The 23,786-nt window shown below is 42.4% G+C and overlaps 1 protein-coding gene across 1 annotated transcript in view; it reads right to left on the bottom strand.

Annotated features, from left to right (window-relative positions):
- The window catches only part of LOC112080476 (phospholipid-transporting ATPase ABCA1-like), a gene marked incomplete at its 3' end in the record, with an annotated part of 123,181 nt that extends 99,809 nt beyond the window's left edge, over positions 1-23,372 (bottom strand). Inside the window, exons 1-6 of the mRNA XM_024146259.1 lie at positions 23,358-23,372; positions 22,882-23,103; positions 10,893-11,094; positions 10,513-10,641; positions 5,672-5,843; positions 3,209-3,340 (exon numbers count right to left, since the gene is read on the bottom strand). Of these exons, the coding sequence (XP_024002027.1) occupies positions 3,209-3,340; positions 5,672-5,843; positions 10,513-10,641; positions 10,893-11,094; positions 22,882-23,103; positions 23,358-23,372 (872 nt within the window). The remainder of the gene's footprint in view (positions 1-3,208; positions 3,341-5,671; positions 5,844-10,512; positions 10,642-10,892; positions 11,095-22,881; positions 23,104-23,357) is intronic.
- Between the last annotated feature and the right edge of the window lie 414 nt (positions 23,373-23,786).

Below are 23,786 nucleotides of genomic sequence, written 5' to 3'. Positions count from 1 at the left end.
GCTTTCTAGCACATTCACTAGTTTATTAGTAAACAATTAACAAACTAGGGGMGGTTGTCTAACTTTTTTGTTGCTATGGGGAGGGTTGTGTTTTTTTTATTGGGAACAGAGGAGGGTAGAGAATTTTTTCCATGTTTCCATTCACCTTTTTGAAGGTTTTACTATATCATTTCAAAATGTCCTCACCTGCTTGCATGGGTCTCCCCTATGTCAAGGTCTGTTGGTACTTCCCTTATGCACTGTGCTTTCCCACACGATAACTATACCACAGGTCAATATAGTCTACCAGTCTAAGGGTCTATCCAACAATCATAGTGACAAAGGTGGTAGGTGGGTCTTTTGTCCAGATCTGCAAGATCTAACTAGCATCATACCACACATAAAATCATTCAAAGTTACACCAATTTTCTATYTAATCAGAGAGGCCATTGCACAAGAAAGAACGGTGAAGACATGCAGCTTCAATATTGTTCTTGTTTTAGGAACAAGACAATTATCCTACCGAGACTAGCCTACAACACCACAATGCAAGGAATAATTGCATTATTGTTTTCCAGCGAGTACAACATTCTACTCTATGCTGTAAACTGCAGTGAAAATGTAATTTGAATAACGGTGCAAAAGCCCTGTGATTTTAATATTTAATTCCATTTGGATCTGTTGTGGGTCTACTCTCGACAGTTTATATAGCCCACTGCACTGAGGCTAGGTAACACTGTCACCACCGATAAATCCACGATAATCGAGAATTTCAATAAGCATTTCTCTACGGCTGGCCATGCTTTCCTCCTGGCTACCCCAACCCRAGCCAACAGCMCCGCACCCCCCGCAGCTACTTGCCCAAGCCTCCCCAGCTTCTCCTTCACCCAAATCCTAGATAGCAGATGTTCTGAAAGAGCTGCAAAACCTGGAACCGTACAAATCAGCTAGGCTAGACAATTTGGACACTCTCTTTCTAAAATTATCCGCCGCCATTGTTGCAACCCCTATTATCAGTCTGTTCAACCTCTCTTTCGTATCGTCTGAGATCCCTAAAGATTGGAAAGCCCCTCTTCAAAGGGGGTGARACTCTAGACRKAAACTGTTATAGACCTATATCCATCCTGTCCTGCCTTTCTAAAGTCTTTGAAAGCCAAGTTAATAAACAGATCACTGACCATTTCGAATCCCACCATACCTTCTCCGCTGRGCAATCCGGTTTTCTAACTGCTCACGGGTGCACCTCGGCCACGCTCAAGGTACTAAACGATATCATAACCGCCATCGATAAAAGACAGTACTGTGCAGCAGTCTTCATCGACCTGGCCAAGGCTTTCGACTCTGTCAGTCACCGTATTCTTATCGGCAGACTCAACAGCCTTGGTTCCTCAAATGACTGCCTCGCCTGGTTCACCAACTACTTCTCAGACAGAGTTRAGTGTGTCAAATCAGAGYGCCTGTTGTCCGGACCTCTGGCAGTCTCTATGGGGGTACCACAGGGTTKAATTCTCGGGCCAACTCTTTTCTCTGTATATATCAACGATGTCGCTCTTGCTGCGGGTGATTCCCTGATCCACCTCTACGCAGACGACACCATTCTGTATACATCTGGCCATTCTTTGGAGACTGTGTTAWCTAACCTCCAAACGAGCTTCAATGCCATACAACACTCCTTCTGTGGCCTCCAACTGCTCTTAAACGCTAGTAAAACCAAATGCATGCTTTTCATCCGTTCGCCTCTCGCACCCGCCCGCCCGACTAGCATCACTACTCTGGACGGTTCTGACTTAGAATATGTGGACAACTACAAATACCTAGGTGTCTGGCTAGACTGTAAACTCTCCTTCCAGACTCATATTAAACATCTCCAATCCAAAATTAAATCTAGAATTGGCTTCCTATTTCYCAACAAAGCCTCCTTCACTCACGCCGCCAAACATACCCTCGTAAAACTGACTATCCTACCGATCCTCAACTTCAGCGATGTCATTTACAAAATAGCTTCCAATACTCTACTCAGCAAACTGGATGCAGTCTATCACAGTGCAATCCGTTTTGTCACCAAAGCCCCTTATACCACCCACCACTGCGACCTGTATGCTCTTGTCTGCTGGCCCTCGCTACATATTCGTTGCCAGACCCACTGGCTCCAGGTCATCTATAAGTCTATGCTAGGCAAAGCTCCGCCTTATCTCAGCTCACTGGTCACGATGACAACACCCACCCTTAGCACGCGCTCCAGCAGGTATATTTCACTGGTCATCCCCAAAACCAACACCTACTTTGGCAGCCTTTCCTTCCAGTTCTCTGCTGCCAATGACTGGAACGAATTGCAAAAATCACTGAAGTTGGAGACTTATAACCGATCGCTGCAGCTGGACATAGCCCATCTGTAAATAACCCACCCAATCTACCTACCTCATCCCCATATTGTTTTTATTTACTTTTCTGCTCTTTTGCACACCGGTATTTCTACTTGCACATCACCATTTGCTCATCTATCACTCCAGTGTTAATTTGCTAAATTGTAATTACTTCGCTACTATTGCCTATTTATTGCCTTTCCTCCTCACGCCATTTGCACACACTGTATATAGACTTTCTTTTTTRRCTCTATTGTGTTATTGACTGTACGCTTGTTTATTCCATGTGTAACTCTGAGTTGTTGTTTGTGTCGCAATGCTTTYCTTTATCTTGGCCAGGTCGTAGTTGTAAATGAGAACTTGTTCTCAACTAGCTAACCTGGTTAAATAAAGGTGAAATWAAAAAATWAAATGTTCTAGAAAGGCACAGTAGCAGGCCAGCGAACCCTCAACCTTCTGGTCAGTAGCTCCGCATGGCATCGACTGTGCCAAAGACGATATCCACGTTTATAAACAGAGGSTGGCTGCAGTTATTGTTATTTGTGGTTGTAAACATTATTTTGAGTTAAGTATATGAGTATGAGGGGGGTGGTGTGATTTTTATTCTTTAAAACATTTTTTACAGTAGGGGAGGGTCACGTGAAAATACTTTTTACGATGGGGAGGGGGATGCCTTTTTTTAATGACACCTTGAGTTGGACCTGACCCCACCCCCCAGTACATTTAGAATGATCCCTTATACAACCAGTATACAACCTGACCGTGACATAGTGATGTCATTGCAACCAGTTTTGCCCCCTGGGATATTGAGAGGTGATGGAAGAGGCGATTGAACAACATCGATTCACCTGTTGAATTAAACTTACTCATTGAACAAGACGTTGTGCTGAGGGCACATTCCCAGATGCTTCCTAATGGTGTCCATGTCCGTGCGGATATCGTAACCATTTATGAGAGCGGTCCCCGATGTTGGAGCGAACAGTCCCGTCAAGATCGACCTATAGGATAAGCGGAGAACAAGAAAATGTGCTGGGAAAGTGTGACGTCCATTTTCACTTCCGTATCCCTGGAAACCGAATTGAAAACCTTCATAAAACACATTGCATTGGGTAGAAGTAAATTAATCTATAAATATGAAAATAATTTTATGTATCTTAAATAACCACATTTTCATGATTTGGATTATAAAATACTGGAATAAGTGGTGGCAGGAACAGACGTCAATTTCCCAGTATATAACAACCAATCAACAACCTGTATCATGTTTGGCTAATCAATCAATAACATTCACATTGACTATACAATTGTGAAGCTAGACATGCTACATCATTGCAGCGGCAATGAAGTAGCATCTTTAAAAAGTGAATTAAATCTAAATCAGCTTGTGAAAACATTATAACCCGTCAATTCCCACTCACTTTCCACTAGCAGTTAGTCTTCTTTCAAACTCATCATGAAGTAATAGTAAGATGTGTAAACTCTACATCATTATTTATAGAAGAAATTGGAGTGAAATTAACTATACTGAACAAAAATWAACACAATATGCAACAATTTCAAAGATTTTACTGAGTTATAGTTCATATAAGGAAATCAGTCAATTGAAATTAATTAATTAGGCCATAATCTATGGATTTCACATGACTGGGCAAGGGTGCAGCCATYGGTGGGCCTGGGAGGGCATAGGCCCACCACTTGGCAGCCAGGTCCAGCCAATCAGAATMAGTTTTTCCCCAAAAAAGGGCTATATTACAGACATGAATACTCCTCAGCAACGCCCCRCCTCCTGCTCAAATGATCCCACAGGTGAAGAAGTAGGAAGGTGAGGTCCTGGGCTGGCGTGGTTACATTTGATCTGCGGTTGTGAGGCCAGTTGGACATACTGCCAAATTCTCTAAAATTATGTTGGAGGCAGCTTATGGTTGAGATATTAACATAGAATTATCTGGTAACAGCTCTGGTGGACATTCCTGCAGTCAGAATGCCAWTTGCACGCTCCCTCAAAACTTGAGACATCTGTGGTATTGTGTTGTGTGACAAAACTGAACATTTTAAGGTTTACTTTTATTGTCCTCAGCACAAGGTCCACCTGTGTAATGATCATGCTGTTTAATCAGCTTCTTGATATGCCAAATCTGTCAGGTGGATGGATTATATTGGWAAAGGAGAAATGCTCATTAATAGGGATGTAAACAAATTTGTGCACAAAGTTTGAGAGAAATAAGGTTTTTGTGCGTGTAGAACATTTCTGGGATTTTTTACTTCAGCTCATGAAACATCGGACCAAAATTGACATGTTGCGTAAAATTATTTGTTCAGTATAGAGTGCAAATGTGCAAATGAACAATGCATTGAGAAATATTTAATTTCATTTATTTTTCAAGTGCAATAAAGTTTTATGGGGACTTTGAAATCATATTGCCACACTTAAAGTCACAAAGAGCTTTGTGGACACAACATTCAACTGGTATTAGATGGTGATTAAGCACTTGCTCGTCCTTCCCTTTACTTGTCATGCTTTGCTCCCTCGCTTCAGTTCTGGTTTTCATTCCGCTTGCTCAGCTGAGACCTGTTGTCTTCTTCAGTTCCCTCTCTCTCTCMCTCTCTCTCTCCCTCTACCCACACATTCTCTATCTATATCTCTCTCTGTCTCTTTTTCTCYCTCTCACTGTCCCCACCCACTCTCTCTTCATCCTCTTCATCTCCACACCCGTTTTCTCTCTTTCCCTCTCCCTCACTCACTCTCTGGCCTTGTTGACGGTCTTCATTTTGTGCCGTCTTAACCTTACCTAACCTCTTGCACTCGTTTTTCGACCAGCAATTAAATGACTCCCCCTTACACCCCGGCACTGCTGCTAACTTACTTTATTGTACTCTCAGAAGGCTTGCCTCAACCTGAGRTGTGGCCATAGTGCTAACACCATGAGCTGAGAGCGATGCCAAAGATCTTTGATGAAAGGATTACACTTGGAATGCAACAGAGCTAAGAGTTGAATATTGCCATTGGCTCTGTTGTAGACAGGCAGATTGCAGCATGAACCAACACACACAATCAACTTTGTGTAAGCAGTGTTACAGGCCTGAAAAGCACTATGTGGTAACCATGGAAAGCTGATAGTTTGTATGACCTCTTCTCACCTCTCCACTGTTATAGCTGATGTGTGCTGAGCTTTCTGGGGCAAAATGGCTCCTGGGCCATGGCATCAACCAGGTTACACATTGGCAGTGYATGAGGTGAGTTGCCCCCATATAATGTCAAGTGCTAAATCTTTGAGCACCTGGGAAAGTACTACATCAATTCAATCCATTTTTATTATTATGTTACTTACATAGTGGTTGTTTTTCCTGCGCCATTGTGACCAAGGAAAGAGGTGATGTGATTCTCGTAGAAGTCCACACTAAGTCCATCCACAGCAAGCTTTTTTCCCGTTTTATAGATCTTCACAAGGTTCCTGATTGAGACCCCTGCCTTCATATTGGGTGGTGGCTTTTCCAAATAATCTTTAAAATAAAACACACACATAAAAAGATGATCCTGCTTTAGACAAATGAATGTAACAATGTCACATGTCTTTAAATGCATGTATAGATGGTAAATAATACATTGCATACATGAAATTAGATGTTTATATATATACACAGTATATACACACAGTATATAAATATACTGAACAAAAATATAAACGCAAAATGCAACTATTCCAACGATTTTACTGAGCTACAGCTCATATAAGTAAATCAGTCAATTGAAATAAATTCATTAGGACCTATATGGATTTCACATGACTGGACAGGACCGCAGCAGCCATGGGTGGGCGTGGGAAGGCATAGGCCCACTCACTTGGGAGCCAGGCCCACCCATTGGGAATCCAGGCCCAGCCAATCAGACATTTGCTTGTTTGCTGATGTTCAATCAGCTTCTTGATATGCCACACCTGTCAGGTGTATGGATTATCTTGGCAAAGGACAAATGTTCACTAACAGGGATGTAAGCCAAAATTGTGCATGACATTTGAGAGAGATAAGCTTTTTGTGCATATGGACAAATTTGGGGATCTTTTATTTCAGCTCATGAAACATGGGACGTAAGCATAATTTCCAAAATCATGGTAATTAATATGGAGTTGTTCCCCTTTGCTGTTATAACAGCCTTCACTCTTTTGGGAAGCTTTCCACTAGATGTTGGAACATTGCTGCGGGGACCTTCTTCCATTCAGCCTCAAGAGCATTAGTGAGGTTCGGGCACTGATGTTGGGCGTTTAGCCTGGCTCGCATTTGGCATTCCAAGTCAATCCAAAGGTGTTCGATAGGGTTGAGGTCAGGGCTCTCTGCAGACCAGTCAAGTTGTTCCACACCAATCTCGACAAACTATTTATGTGTGAACCTCACATTGTGCACAGGGGCATTGTCATGCTGAAACAAGAAAGGGCCTTACCAAACTGGAGGTTGCCACAAAGTTGGAAGCATAGAATGGTCTAGAACGTCATTGTATGCTGTAGTGTTAAGACTACCCTTCACTGGAACTAAGGGGCCTAGCCCGAACCATGACAAACAGCCCCAGACCATTATTCCTCCTCCACCAAACMTTATAGTTGGCACTATGCATTCGGGTAGGTAGCGTTCTCCTAGCATCCGCCAAACCCAGATTTGTCCGTCGGTCTGCCAGATGGTGAAGCGTGATTACATCACTCCTGAAAACGTGTTTCCAATTGTGTCGACTCCAATGGCGGTGAGCTTAAACACCACTCCAGCCGACGCTTGGTGATCTTAGGCTTGTGAGCGGCTGCTCTGCCATGGAAACCGATTTCATGAAGCTCCCAACGAACAGTTCTTGTGCTGACGTTGCTTCCAGAGGCAGTTTGGAACTTGGTAGTAAGTGTCGCAYCTGAGGACAAACTATTTAAACTTGCTACGCACTTCAGCACTCAGCGGTCCCGTAGTGAGCTTGTGTGGCCTACCGCCTTGCGGCTGAGCCATTGTTGCTCCTACATCTTGTTTCCACTTCACAATAACAGRACTTACACTGACCGGGGCAGCTGTAGCAGGGCAGAAATTTGTTGAACTCACTTGTTGTAAAGGTGGCATCCTATGAAGGTGCCATGTTGAAAGTCTCTGAGCTCTTCAGTAAGGACATTCTACTGCCAAAGTTTTTCTATGGAGATTGCATGACACGTGTCAGCAACGGGTGTGGCTGAAATAGTCGAATCCACTAATTTGAAGGGGTGTCCATATATTTTTGTATWTATAGTGTATATTGTTGCTGAAAACCTAATCTTCAAAATATTAACTTTTCAAGAAATGGAAAATATACAATTTCTCACACGATTATTAAACTTTTWKAACTATTTTGAATACATTTTCTTGGTCCTAGAGTCATGAAATGTTCAGAGCACATTGAGGGGAGTTACTGCTATCAGTAAATTATTTATTTTTGTTGCAAAATGGAGTAACAAGGTTTTCATCAGACAGAGACGATATGCCATTTAGCAGACACTTTAACCATGTTTGATTCATGCCCTCAGAAAAGCTACCTCAAAGTATATTCCACACAAAATCTACTCACAGCCAAAATCTATGTTCTACACAAAATCTACCCACAGCTGAATAATTATATTCCCTTTATGAGATAAAAAAAAGGTCTCTGCTATTACAACAAAAGCTCAGTTATATGAAATACATTTTACGGATGCTGTGTGACACAGGTTTACAAATCTCTGCTCTCCCCCCTCCGAGCAACAGAATCGTTTTTAGTTACACCTTGTGTCACATTTCTTCTTGGCTAGAGGCTACCCCGTTCTGTTGTTCTCACAACCGGTGTGAAACTCASTTTGGTCACAGATATAGGCAAAAATAAGAGAGAAAATATACATAAAGAGTGTCACAGTGGCTGTGTCTACACTTGACACTTACATGCGACTTCTGCTTTCAGAATACAAAGATCGCATTGAAAAGACAAGTCTAGATGATTGTGTTCAGATCTGGCGCCACCTCAGGATTTCTCCTGTCTGTACACAATCAGGCTACCGAAAGCTCATACAGTGGGCGACGACCCGATATCATCAGCACWRCGRCCACAAGTCTCCAGAATACTTGTGTTTTGGCAGCGGTAGGTACTTTTTCATTATAACATTGGAGGAAATAGGTTCCTAGTGTGTGAGGAGCATGTTTCCTGGCCTCATAAATGCTAGCCAGCTAGATAATATTTTGGTCAATTATTTTTTGTTTGGCTAGAGTTATGCTAACCTGTTTGCAATCCCTTAAGCTTTGCTTGCTAGCTTGCTGGCTAGCTACAGATGTTAGCTGATAGTTAGCTACAGTAGTTAACTTCTGCCAACAAGTTGTTATTGCGTTATTATCATATTTGTGACCRGTTTCAGGAAACTAGGCGTATGTCACAAGTCACAACTTCACAGCAGATCCATTTCAATCTTTTTTGAGTGGGCTGGACATGCCGAGAGAGGAGTTCGGATTGGTCTGCCATATAGAAGGCTTCTGTCTATTTGAGCTGAGCAGTCTGTGTTGGTAATCCTGTCGTACGCGCCTTTAAAAAAAAAAAATATTGGGTTGTGTAGCTGCATAAGTGTTGCTCTCCACTTTCTGGAGGATCGAGTTTTAAAATCAGTGGAATTAGAGTATGATAGCTAAAGAGATGGAGAAAACACCGGTCTCCGGATTACATCTTCAAACTAAGGGAAACCGTGACATGGCATCCGTGACAGGGAGACGCGTCCATCATGAGAATGTATATGGGTAAGATAGTCTAGCTAGCTACATTTTCAGATATTACACATTTCTAATTTTGACAGAAAGTGGTTTCATTTCAAGCTAAAGTTTAATGTTAGCTAACCAGCTAACGTTAGCTGGCTGGCTCCCTAGCTAACGTTACGCGTATGACATTATAATTCGTATTCCAGAACCATTTGCTTTGCTAGTTAAAACCTAATGTTTGCTAGCTAACATTGAACCTGGTTGGTTAGCTCCCAGTAGATTCATGCAGGGTAGTAATGACATGATTTTGCACTATGTTCATTATTGTTTAACTAGCTAACGTTGGCTAGCTGGCTCATTAGCTAACGTTACGTGATGTGTGTGATCTTACATGTTGTTTACCTAGCTAGGTTCATTGTTTACTTAGCTAGCTGCATGTCTTAAGCTAAAGTGTACTGTTAYCTAGCTAGCTYACGTTAGCTGGCTGGCTCGTTAGCTAACGTTATGTGACGTGTGTGATCTCACACTTTGTTTACAGCTACATGTCTTAAGCTAAAGTGTACAACACCTGTTGAATATGGCCYGMGMCAGTAAACGTCGGCAAAAAAYKGTAATAKAATTGTTGTCAGCAGAGCTGGTTAGGCTGTTTTCATCTTATCCAGAGGTAAASAATCATCAGCCAGASCGTCAAGTGTGCACTCTGAACGCTCCGAGAGTGAAACAAGATGGGTGGGGCTAAAGCTTAAGAGGGTGTGAACGTTGATGAATGGGTGTAAACAAAGAAGATCTCTTCACTAGATAACAAAACATTCAAAGGCCATTTTCTCAAAAGTGAGTTTTGAGAACTCAACTTTTTCAACTTTCAAAGCAGAATTACTTTCCCATTGTTCCTCAAAAATGCAGTGTATGATATACCATTTTATAGTTGAGTCTCTACTTTTATCCAATGTAAAAAACACAATMTCAAATGTTGCTGCATAAGACCAAATCCAGGTGTTGAGTCACATTTTGCCTATTCCAGAATGCATATTGGTATTTGAATATAGCATGGGAAAAGGGAATCCGGACACAATGTTGATGGTGGACACATTCAAATTTAAGTGTAAACGCATGATGACTCCGGAATTCCACTCCATGATCAGAATARGAAACGGCCTAGACACGGCCAATAAAGCACCATTGCACCTCCCTCGAKCAAATGTTAATTAGCAGTCATTTACTAACGAGGCCTTGACTTTCCAAYCTCAACCTTGTTTTTCCCCCAGCATTATCTGTCTATTATTATCTAACACAAAATCAAGGTGCCAACAATCAGGAGTCTAAAGTTATAACGAACTAGGCTTATTGAGGTTGCATTCCGTCTGTGATGGGAATGACCTGTGTTAAACCAGACAAATAAATAACTGTTGCGTAATGCCTGAGTGTGGGTGTGTTTGTGCACAGGTGTTTGTGTGAATACCACTGGCTACTATACCATTGTATTCCATGGGATCCTTGAACTGACTAGGGTCAGCGTTGGGCACCGCAGACGTCCCGCACCAATAGGAGGCCGTGAAAGGGAAGGACCACGGCTTAGCTATTCCATATTGGCCTGTTATCAAGCGTGGAGGAACATCATTCACATTTTAARAACAGCTTGAGGGATGACACTTTGCAGTGCATGTTTCCATCCAGCTAGACTGGCACAAATCCCCCTCTTATTTTAATTAGAGAAGATGAGATGAATATATTACGGCAGTCTGCTGGGATATTCAAAAAAAAATCTGGTTATTGACCAACAACAACACATACACGAAGAGTGTATCAATTCTGTTATTGATGGCTTTCTCATGAATGAGTTACCTGGGAAGACGTTCTCGATGTACCACGTGAGCAGCCAGTAGATGAGGGCGTCGATGAGCATCATGATGATGGACACGATGAAACTGTACCGATCTCCCTCAGGATTTTGGGCAATGTTACTCCACTGGATACCGATGCCCTGCTCCTCGTACTTGGCGAAGTTCTCACAGCCATACCCGAAGGCCACACACGACAGCAAACTCTGGAAATGGATGCAGTTTAGATCTGATTGGTTATTATCCAAGAGTGGATGTCAGGCTTCATGTCAGATCATCATTATCACCTTCAACATTCGTGAGGCAGAGCATGTCAGGAACCTCAAGYCAAAAAAGGACTTGTATCAGATATGCAACACTGTCATTGAATTATACACAACATTAGGAACACATGCTCTTTTAGACTGACCAGGTGAATCCAGGTGAAAGCTAACATCCCTTATTGAGGTCACTTGTTAAATCCACTTCAAATCAGTGTAGATGAAGGCGAGGAGACAGGTTAAAGAAGGATGTTTAAGCATTGAGACAATTGAGACATGGATTGTATATGTGTGCCATTCAGAGGGTGAATGGGCAAGACAAAATATTTAAGTGCCTTTGAACGGGGTATGGTAGTAGGTGCCAGGCACACCGGTTTGAGTGTGAAGAACTGCAACGCTGCTGYGTTTTTCACGCTCAACAGTTTCCTGTGTGCATCAAGAATGGTCCGCCACCCAAAGGACATCCAGCCAACTTGACACAATAGTCATTTTGGAAGCATTGACGTCAACATGGACCAGCATCCCTGTGGAACGCTTCCGACAACTTGTAGAATCCATGCCCCAACGAATTGAGGCTGTTCTGAGGGCAAAGGGGGGTGAAACTCAATATTAGCAAGGTGTTCGTAATGTTTTGTACCCTCAGTGTATCGTGTGATTTTTCAGTTGAGCCTTTGACTAGGATCAGTGCCTACTCTAGCTATGGGAAACCATGGMCGTGTTCAATAGGGCTAATTGTAGYAAAAACCTTTTGCAACAGTATCTGTATTCTAATTGGAAACATTCCACCCTATTTTAAAATGCTTCAAAAACATATTTGATACAATAGGATATTGCTAGGGAAATGACAAATGGTGCTTTGCCCATGACATCCTCTGGTACAGCCGATCACTCTCTTCTGCCATATTGCCTGCCAGCTGTTTGGGCATGCTTCATTTACCCCAAGTGTTTAAGCCCGGGCAGATGCCACAAACACTTAATAAAGCCTTGTAGACCAACACATGATGTACAACAGCACCAAAAAAAACATTGTAAATGTTGGCCCTCTTCTGTCGCATCGAAACTCGCCAACTGCCAATGTCTGTAATTGAATGACATTCTGAATGAGTGACAATAGGGGAAGTTATGACCCTACTGCGACACCCGAGGTCTGACCTGAACGCTGTCCGCAGTCTCTACATGCAAAGCCACTGGCACCCATTCAACTGTCCCCCTGAGTCCGASCTCGGACACGTTCGACTGCCAAACAATCGGCAGCCAATCATGGTACAAAGGGTGACACAGGGGAGCAAATGACCCCTCCCTGACCTTTCAGTGACAGGCTGACAGAGTGACAGTGCAGCTAATCTGACTTTGAGAAGGGCAAAAGCCCCAGAATCAAACAAACAGACCATCCGCTATGAAACACATCAACACGAAAATACAGAGGCCACAACACCCACCCACCTTGTTACTGTCCTTGTGATATCACACAGCTTATATCTCTGCATATGCAAAATGATATCACAACAGTCATTAATATGAATGAAAATGATATGCCATTATTAAAATAMGATATCAAAGACAATAGTGGGAGTTGTGTGTGTTTCTCTCTGTGAGTGTGTGTGTGCCTGGAAACGGTGTACTTTATTCTATGTTGGGCGATAAAAAAACATCCCTCTAATAAATAAACTACAGGGATGGACTGGAAGTCAACACGGTCAGAGGAACATTGTTCATGCAAATGAGAGGAGTAGCCCATCCGTCTCAACAGGGGGAGTGGAGGAATGAAATCTCAATGCCAAGGGCAAAACTGCACGAAGGTACTTTGACAAAAAAGCACGGAATACATTAAAAGTCGTGTTTTTTTCCTCCCCTCTACATACACAAGATATGACACACACCTAGGAAGAGAAAAGGGAGATGCCGCAAGGATTATTGGCAACTCTTCCACACGAAAACACAGGAAGTTGAAAAGGTTTGGCATGGGCCCTCAAATACAGCTGAAACATRGAGAGCATCTTGACTGGCAGCATCACTGCTTGGTARGGCAACAGCACCACCCTCGATCGTATGGCGCTACAGAGGGTGGTGCGGACAGCCCAGTGCATCACTGGGGCCTGCCATCCAGGACCTCTATATCAGGCGGTGTGAAAGGAAGGGCCGGAAAATCGTTAGACTCCAGCCACCCAAGCCGTAGACTGTTCTTTGTGCTTCCGCACGGCTATCAGTATTGGTGCATCAAGTCTGACACCAACAGGCTRCTGAACAGCTTCTATCTCCAAGCTATAAGACTGCTAAATAGCCAACAGATTGGCTACATGAACTATCTGAGCTGACCTTTGTATAACATTGTTCCACTCTATGCACACTCACAGGACTCTACACACTCACGCACACTGACACTCCAACACACACATAACATGCACACACATTTATAGTCACTCTACACACACAAGCACACACACACACACATACAATCATAACTTTCTTGTTTTTTCTGGTTTTTGTTCTACCTTATGTTATTTTTAGTGCTACTGTACATTTATATTGATTACTGCATTGTTGGTTTGGAGCTTGCAAGAAAGGCATTTCACTGTAATTGTGCACAAAACATTAAAACTTGAAAGTGAACATAATAAAAAAAAACTGAAAACACTTTTCAGAGAGAAGATCAATATGTCGTCGAGTTGGCATTACTTGTTTGAATGGGTTTAAAGGAAATAGAGTATACCGGCGTGAAAAGATAACCACAGACCATGTCAGGTGCCAGAGTAGGATATTTTCTGAGGCCGCGGCTAGATATTTCAATTTTGAGAAACAAGGAATCAAGGGTTCTACTTTAAAGTCTCGAAAGWTGTGTCTCCGCGGCAATGAAGATTACGAACGGCTGTGTCTTTGTCTCTGCAGAACAGACAGCTCCATGACAAKTGATCCTACACAGCACAGAAAGGTCACTCAGAAAGGCTACAATAAAKGTTGAGCATGTATATGCTATTTATCTTTTCATTACAAAACTTCCCCATGGGTTTATCCGGTCTCAGTTATCCGCTTTCTCAAGTATGTGCATTATAAAGACTTGAGTTACACAGTACGAATGAGTGCTTGTAGGGGAGACTGGGGTTTGTTGTAACAGTGCTTATTACCAGTGGTGCGGACATGAGTCACATGTCTTGGACTTGAGTCTAACTCCAGACTTGAGATTGGACTTGATATCAGTCACTGGCTTCATCAATAAGTGCATCGATGGTGTAGTCCCCACAGTGACCGTATGTACATACCCTAACCAGAAGTCATGGATTACAAGCAACATCCACACTGAGCTAAAAGGAAGAGCTGCCGCTTTCAAGGAGCAGGACTCTAACCCAGACACTTATAAGAAATCCCGCTGTGCCCTCAGACGAACCATCACATAGGCAAAGCGTAAATACAGGAATAKGATTTAATTCTACTACACCGGCTCCGACTCTCGTCGCATGTGGCAGGGCATGCAAACTATTACGGACTAGCTCAGTRGCGAGCTGCCCAGTGACACAAGCCTACCAGATGAGCTAAATGATTTCTATGAGCGCTTRGAGGAAAGCAACACTGAAGCATGCATGAGAGCACCAGCTGTTCCAGACGACTGTCTGATCATGCTCGCCATAGCCGATGTGAACAAGACCTTTAAACAAGTCAACATTCACAAAGCCGCGGGGCCAGACGGATTACCAGGATGTGTACTCAAAGCATGCGCGGACCAACTGGCAWGTGTCTTCACTGACATTTTTAATCTCTACCTGACCGAGTCTGTAATACCCACATGTTTCAAACAGATCKCCATAGTCCCTGTGCCCAGGAAAGCGAAGGTAACCTCCCTAAATGATTACCGGATACCCTAGACCCACTCCAATTCGCATACCGCCCCAGCAGATCCACATATGACGCAATCTCAATCACACTCCACACTGCCCTTTCACTCCTGAACAAAAGGAACATCTATGTMAAAATGCWGTTTATTGACAACAGCTCAGCATTCAACACCATAGTGCCCACAAAGCRKATCACAAAGCTAAGGACCCTGGGACTGGGCACCTCCCTCTGCAACTGGATCCTGGACWTCCTGACGGGCRGCCCCCAGGTGGTAAYGGTAGGCAAGAACACATCTGCCACACTTATCCTCAACACTGGGAACCCTCAGGGGTGCATGCTTAGTCCCCTCCTGTACAKCCTGTTCACACACGACTGCGTGGCCAAGCATGTCTRCAACACCATCATTAAGTTTGCTGACYACACAACAGTGGTAGGCCTGARCACCAACAATGATGAGACAGTCTATAGGGAGGAGGTCAGAGACCTGGCAGTGTGGTGCCAGGACAACAACCTCTCGCTCAATGTGAGCAAGACAAAGGAGTTGATCGTGAACTATAGGAAAAGGAGGGCCGAACAGGCCCCCATTAACATTGTAGGGGCTGAAGTGGAGCGAGTGGTATGGTATGGCAACTGCTCGGCATCTGACCATAAAGGCGATACAGAGGGTAGTACGTACACCCAATACATTACTGGGGAAAAGCTTCCTGACATCCAGGAACTATATACTAGGCGGTGTCAGAGGAAGGCCCAAAAAATTGTCAAAGACTCCAGTCACCCAAGTCATAGATTGTTCTCTCTGCTACCGCAAAGCAATCGGTGCCGGAGTGCCAAGTCTAGGACCAAAAGGCTCCTTAACATTTTCTATCCCCAAGCCATAAGACTGCTGAACAATTCATCAATTGGCCTCTCAGACTATTTACATTGACCCCCTCCCGCTTTGTTTTAACACTGCTGCTACTCGCTGTTTTTATCTATGCATAGTCACTTTACCAATTATCTCGACTAACCTGTACCCCCGCACATTGACTTGGTACTGGTGTCCCCTGTATATAGCCTTGTTCTTATTATGTCATGTTACTTTTTTGATATATAAATTTTTTAAACTTTCGTTTATTTAGTAAATATTTATTTTACTGCATTCTTGAACTGTTTGCTAAGGGCTTGTAAGTAAGCATTTCACTGTAAGGTACCTGTTGTATTCAATGCATGTGACAAATACAATTTGATTTGATTTTCAGGCTATATGTATGAAAGAAAAACTACTAAATGGGTGTCCCGGTCGCGGCCGGCAATGACACAGCCCGGGATCGCACCGGGGTCTGTAGTGACGCCTCAAGCACTGCGATGCAGTGCCTTAGAACACAGCGCCACTTGGGAGGCAGTTTTAGAGATTTATAACAATTAAATTGTTGTATTCTTGTTTCTCCTTATTGTTAGTGAGTAAACTTAGCTAGCAGCTAACATGCTGGATGGCCAATAATTGTTATTTACATCTGTTTGGAATCCTATCTTGCATCATGSCTATCATTTTMGAAAATTTTAAARGCATCCATAGTCATAATCATAACCAATGTCAACCCTCGTCAATTGTGTTACATAGCTAGCTAGTAAAAGTATTTACAGTTGCTGTTGTTACACATTTGCAAAAAAGTTACATAACAATTTAGCATGTGCCAAGCTAACTAGCTAGCCAATTCCAGTCATGTGCTAACATTTGCTGGTAAACCTAGCTTTAGGTGGCTGGTTGTAACATTACAGCTTGCTGTTTAGTAGCCATATTTACGACTAAAAAGAGAAGAGGTAGGGCCTCCCGAGTGGTGCAGTGATCTAAGGCACTGCATCGCCTTATATTTAACCAGGTAGGCTAGTTGAGAACAAGTTCTCATTTACAACTGTGACTTGGCCAAGATAAAGCAAAGCAGTGCGACACAAACAACAACAAAGAGTTAAACATGGAAAAAASAAACATACTGTCAATAGTACAAWAAAGAAAATKTATATACAGTGTGTGCAAATGAGGTAGGATAAGGGGGGTGTGGCAATAAATAGGCCATAGTGGCGAAATTATTACAGTATGGCAAATTAAACACTGGGGTGATAGATGTGCAGAAGATGAGAGTGGAAGTAGTGATACTGGGGTGCAAAGGAGCGAAAWAAAWWAAAWWAATAACAATATGTTGATGAGGTAGTTGGATGGGCTATGGATYTCCACWAGAGGCCGTGTGTCACGGCCGCGACCGGGAGACCTATGGGGCGGCGCACAATTGGCCCAGTGTTGTCTGGGTTAGGGGAGGGTTTGGCCGGCAGGGATGTTCCTGTCCCATCGCGCACTTGTGACTCCGGTGGCGGGCCGGGCACAGTGCACGCTGACACGGTCGCTAGGTGTACGATGTTTCCTCCAACATATTGGTGCGGCTGTTTTCCGGGTGAAGCAAGCGTTGTGTCAAGAAGCAGTGRGGCTTGGCTGGGAGATGTTTAGGAGGACACACTACTGTCGACCTTCGCCTCTCCCGAGTCTGTACGGGAGTTGCAGCAATTGMATACCATGAAAAGGGGATAATAAATAAAAAGAGAAGAGGTTTTACAATCGAGATACAATTGATCTCCGATTGTAAAACCTCTTCTATTTTCAGTCATAGATATGGCTACCTGTAGTTGTTTAGCTAACTTAGCTAGCTACCTACCTAACTACTTAAGTTAGCAAACAGAAAAATAATTAGATTTCCCCCTACTGTAACACAGTAGTATAATCGCCAGCAATACATAATATGGGTCTCAGTAGATCAACTAAAGTTAGYTAGCTAGCTAGATGGCTTGCAGGAAAAATAACGAACTTAGCTAGCCACCATATMTGTCATATGCCCTCTTGGTGCTGGCATCGGCTYTAGCTGAGTTTCTAGCTAAATCCAACTCTTTGTTTAGAATCCTCTTCGCTATATTCCAGTTGAATGTCACCATGTAGCTAAAAAAAATGCTTCATCTTTGAATCACGCCYTTGTGGTCTGGTCGGTTCTTTCAGTTTTTCCCAAAGGATTATGTTTTTAGTATCCGCCTCCCTTTCAAAAAAGTCTGCCTTGAGGGAGGAACAGGGCCAGAGTACGCACCACCCCAGASTTGTAGTCTTTCAGAGACTGGAAAAATGTGTAAACGTGTATATTTAGCAATGAATCCGCTGATAGGAACATCGCTGAAGACATCCAATGGCTCTATCGAACAAGGACAACTATCTCTACACGCACAAAACATGTATAGTGCGATCCGTATCACATAGAGCCTTTGGAAAATGCAACAAAGCAGCACTACATTTATTTTCAGATCTCGCCCCCTCCATCAATAGACCGGAAGCCGTCATAGGGTGTATCATTCAGCACGCAAAGCCCAGACCTGCCTTCCTCCTGGGCAATTTAATGTACGTGTGAAACATCTCACTGACCTAGAAATTCTTCAGACACGATGAAAACACGTGTGAAATTCCCCTTTAAGGAAGTTTATTCCTTAATAAATATTTTAAGAAAAGGTATTTCAAAAGAACAGAATGGGATATTTTTGGTTTAAATATATAACTGTGCTTTGAATGTTAGTCAATTAATTATAGGCCTCTAGTTTATTATGTGTAGGTATACATTTTTGCTGGCCATGCCATAAACGGATTCCTGCTTACACAACTGGACTCAACCCATTCTACTTGGGACTTGGACCTTTGTGACTTGAGATAATAGTGACTTGGTCCCACCTCTGCTTATCACTCCCAATCTAGAGGGTGCTGTGTAATAATTTTAAGATTCAAATGTGTGAATTCTTTGAAAATTACTCATCCACCTGGTCAATTCATGTCAGCAATGCAAAACATTGAGGTGAGGGGAATGTGTTTTCTTTATTTAAATGCTTGAATTATGGGAATGTACATGACATTTGTGGTTTGTTGAATAGAGGAAATGGGGAGCTGCATTCCAAACCTTTTTCTGATTTGCTAAGTCAGGCCAAGTTGTAAGTAAAATTGGGGGGCAATTAGCATTGGGGGTTGGTTGGGGATGGTTATCACATGGAATGTGGGGTTGTTTGTCACTATCAACTCCATTATAACCACATTGATCAGAGCCAGAATACAATAAATCCCAAGCTCTTTTGTGCTGTTGTTGCTATAGAGACCTCCCTTCCCAGTAAACACAAACTCCTTTGACCGACGAATCAAAATGTGTTGGGAATATGTAGTGTGGAGACATCTGTGCAAAGTCTAAACTGCATCATGTACTGTATACATCCTATGGGCAGTGGTATCTGTGCTATGTGGGTTTGTTGCCTCCCTCTCTCACACACATTGTTTCTGTCCCACACCCACACATGTACATATAAATYTGCAAACACACGCATACACACGCATACATTCCTGAAGTTTAAACATTGTTCGATCAAAGAAACGCTATTTCTAAGACTGTGTGCTATATTGCTTAATTTCCTGTTACAAAAGGAATAAGCTGCTAGCAAACATTGTGACAACCAACCCCATACTGTGTGACACCACCAACCCTGCGGGCTGGTTGTCACAGGTGCACAGAGTGGAAGAAGATATGACGATAAAAAGGGTCCCTATTTCAACCCAAGACCTTGGTCTTTCTATTAATGTTGAAAGGAGTCTTGTGAGATATACTGGTGCTGAGAAATAACACACAAGAGTAAACCGTGTAACAACCAACCCCGGTCTCCCCTACTTTTGGCAGAGAGCAGTCAGAAAAGGAAAAGTAATATCACCGTTTGAACTAAACCTTAAAAGCTCAATAACTGCACCATATAGGAAATTAAACAACATGACTCAATGTTATTATTATTATTGTCAGAGGAAATCTCCGACTTTCAGATCACAGAAAAAAGTATCGCAAATTGATTTTGTATACAGTAAGGGCTAAGGGCAATGGGGTACACCCCAAAACACGCAAACTTAATGGGGAAAGTTGGGAGAGATCAATAAATAATTGGATGAAATGGCAAATACAATAACAWCAGGGAGTTATTGAAGTTAACAATCTAGTTCTGGTGATACATTGGCAGAGTTAAAAGGTTGAGAGAAGAATGGTTACAAGGCACATAGGAATATCATTAATAGAGCCCCACAGTGGAAGTGTCATAATACCCATAAAACCTCGCGGTCAAACAGGAAAATGGTTCRAATCGTTTTTCCACCATTCATTTTCCAATAGGGGATTTTATAAACATTTAAAATAAGGGCTGTGTTTCGTGTAAGCTTACCCTGGCGTGACATTTTGATAACCCATGTAAATCTCTGTTGTAAAAAGTGACTTTTATCAATATATTTGGCTCAATTTACTCTCAGATTCAAAAAGGCTTATTGACATCAAAGTAGACATCATGCAAGACTACAAATCCCTGCAAGCTCCTGCACGTCACCTCTAGCTGACGCCTTTGCTAACAGGTATTGTGTCAATTTAAAAAACRTGCACAAGACAGTTCACAGAATTGTCTATTTAAAGAAATTTTGCCAATTTATTAATTACTACATTTAGCTAATATTAGATAGTTAATCCAGAGATTCTTACCTTTGACTAAATTCAGCAATCTCGTGAAGATCATCATGGCATAATTAGCATTTCATTTTGGCGGGGTAAATACAGGTGAATATATTGCTAAAAGTCACCTTGTCCTAGAGAGATTTACACGGTTATCATAACGTCATGCKAGGGTAAGCATACACAAAACACAGCCCTCATTTTAAGTGTTTCTCAAATCCCCTATGGGAAAATTGAAAAACGATTGGAACCATTTCCCTGTTTGCCCGCTAGGTTTAATGGGTATTACAGTGCCTTGTAAAAGTATTCATCCCCCMTGGCGTTTTTCGTATTTTGTTGAATTACAACCTGTAATTTAAATAATTTTTTATTTGGATTTCATGTAATGGACATACACAAAATAGTCCATATTGGTGAAGTGAAATAAAAAACAGAAAAGTGGTGTGTGCATATGTATRCACCCCCTTTGCTATGAAGCCCCTAAATAAGATCTGGTGCAACCAATTACCTTCAGAAGTCACATAAGTAGTTATATAAAGTCCACCTGTGTGCAATCTAAGTGTCACATGATCTCAGTATATATACACCTGTTCTGAAAGGCCCCAGATTCTGCAACACCACTAAGCAAGGGGCACCACCAAGCAAGCGGTACCATGAAGACCAAGGAGAGGTCCAAACAGGTCAGGGACAAAGTTGTGGAGAAGTACAGATCAGGGTTGGGTTATAAAAAAATATCAGAAACTTTGAACATCCCACAGAGCACCATTAAATCCATTYTTAAAAAATGGAAAGAATATGGCACCACAACAAACCTGCCAAGAGAGGGCCGCCCACCAAAACTTACGGACCAGGCAAGGAGGGCATTAATCAGAGAGGCAACAAAGAGACCAAAGATAACCCTGAAGGAGCTGCAAAGCTCCACAGCGGAGATTGGAGTATCTGTCCATAGGACCATTTTAAGTCGTACACTCCACAGAGCTGYGCTTTACAGAAGAGTGGCCAGAAAAAAGCCATTGCTTAAAGAAAAAAATAAGCAAACACGTTTGGTGTTCGCCAAAAAGCATGTGAGYGACTCCCCAAACATATGGAAGAAGGTACTCTGGTCAGATGAGACTAAAATTGAGCTTTTTGTCCATCAASGAAAACGCTATGTCTGGCGCAAACCCAACACCTCTCATCACCCCGAGAACARCTTCCCCACAGTGAAGTATGYTGGTGGCAGCATCTTGCTGTGGGGATGTTTTTCATCGGCAGGGACTGGGAAACTGGTCAGAATTTAAGGAATGATGGATGGTGCTAAATACAGGGAAATTCTTGAGGGAAACCTGTTTCAGTCTTCCAGAGATTTGAGACAGGGACGGAGGTTCGCCTACCAGCAGGACAATGACCCTAAGCATACTGCTAAAGCAACACTCGAGTGGTTTAAGGGGAAACATTTAAATGTCTTGGAATGGCCTAGTCAAAGCCCAGACCTCAATCCATTTGAGAATCTGTGGTATGACTTATTAAAGATTGCTGTACACCAGCAGGAACCCATCCAACTTGAAGGAGCTGGAGCAGTTTTGCATTGAAGAATGGGCAAAAATCCCAGTGGCTAGATGTGCCAAGCTTATAGAGACATACCCCAAGAGACTTGCAGCTGTAATTGATGCAAAAGGMGACTCTACAAAGTATTGACTTTGGGGGGTGAATAGTTATGCATGCTCAAGTCTTCTGTTTTTTTGTCTTATTTCTTGTTTGTTTCACAATAAAAAATATGTTGCATCTTCAAAGTGGTKGGCATGTTGTGCAAATCATATGACACAAACCCCCKAAAAATCTTTTTTAATTCCAGGTTGTAAGTCAACAAAATATTTTGCAAGGCACTGTATGACACATACTGTGGTACTCTATGCCCCTGCTTACAATCCAAATTATACTTGCGTGTCAGTGCAAGGATCTATAGTTTAGATCATGGGGATCGCACAGTGGTTGGATATTATCCCAGCATCTGTACTGTGTCTGTGCGTGCTTGTGTGTGTGTGTGTGTGTGTGTGTTTTAGTAACATTGGTTCTGGAGACCCAAGCTTTTGTTTTAACACAACATAATTAATCAAATCATCAGTTTGTTTATTGCATCAGGTGTGCTATTAAAGCTTTGCGAGAACAAAAGCCTGCACACCATGTCTACCATGTGCCTGGTGTTTACTGTATGTTTGCAGGTAGAACCCCACAACTCTCTTGGTCAAAGTACAACCTTCCTCTCTCTTCAACACCATTACAAAATCATTTACTTAGTCTTCAATACAGTTCCAAATCCAAACCCTAATAAACACCCACTGGGTCTCTGCTGTTCATTATGGACTTGTGGTGGAAGTAACAGTAGTTCCATAGGTCCACTCACCACAGAGATTTTGACCTGGAACCCCAAGACGTCCCTCCAGGCATAGCAGAGGAGGTGTGGAAGGTAGAGGACGAAGTAGATGAGGCCACCGCACGCCGCCGCCAGGTTGGCCTTGGAGAAGAACACGCTGATGAGGAAACACTCCATGATGGTGGCCACGCAGAAAACCAGCATGAAAACGAAGATCACAGAGGGGTCGCTGTACTGCAGCACCTTCCCATACTGCACCGGGAAAGGGCCGGGATGAAAGTGATAATAAAAGGGGAAAAAGGGGGAAAGATACAACACTGTGACCTTGTTCGAAATGCATCTTCCTTCCTCGTTTTCATGAGTTAATCACAGATCTGTAAGTGATGGGTGACAGGTGAAAGTAAGGCTATTGTAGTTTGAGGGTTCTTTACATAGTGGATGGATGACTACGGATAAACACTGGATATATACAGATTACTATTTTGCAGGTTTAATGACAAACGTACCATAGTTACAGCCATGCGTAAACTAAACTACTTCCTGTTCCAACAATTAAAAAACATCTGACCAATCAGCATAAAGCAAAGTAGTTGTTAGGTAGATAATCAATTACCATTACAATTCCAAACAACTGATTCAGCATATTTTTAGAACTACACAACCATGACTTAGAAAACAATAATATATCCTATAAAATAATCCTACACTATCYTGGTTTTACTTTCACTAATACAAACATTTTACATATTTGATTACTTCAAGTTAGGATGTATTTCTTTAAGTATTCCAGTTGTAGCCGCTAAACTACCTGAGTTAGCACTTTGGGAGTATTGATTGCCGATGGATGTTCGAGGCATAACCATTTCTTGTGTCTAGCAGCTCAGGCAAGAGAAGGTTATTTTACAATGAACAAGCTTCACAGACAAAAGCAGATT

This window comes from Salvelinus sp. IW2-2015, unplaced genomic scaffold, assembly GCF_002910315.2.
Source record: "Salvelinus sp. IW2-2015 unplaced genomic scaffold, ASM291031v2 Un_scaffold16329, whole genome shotgun sequence".
Classification (NCBI taxonomy): Eukaryota; Metazoa; Chordata; class Actinopteri; order Salmoniformes; family Salmonidae; genus Salvelinus; species Salvelinus sp. IW2-2015.
The sequence above is the reverse complement of the archived record's forward strand: the minus strand, read 5'-3'. Positions and strand labels throughout refer to the sequence as shown.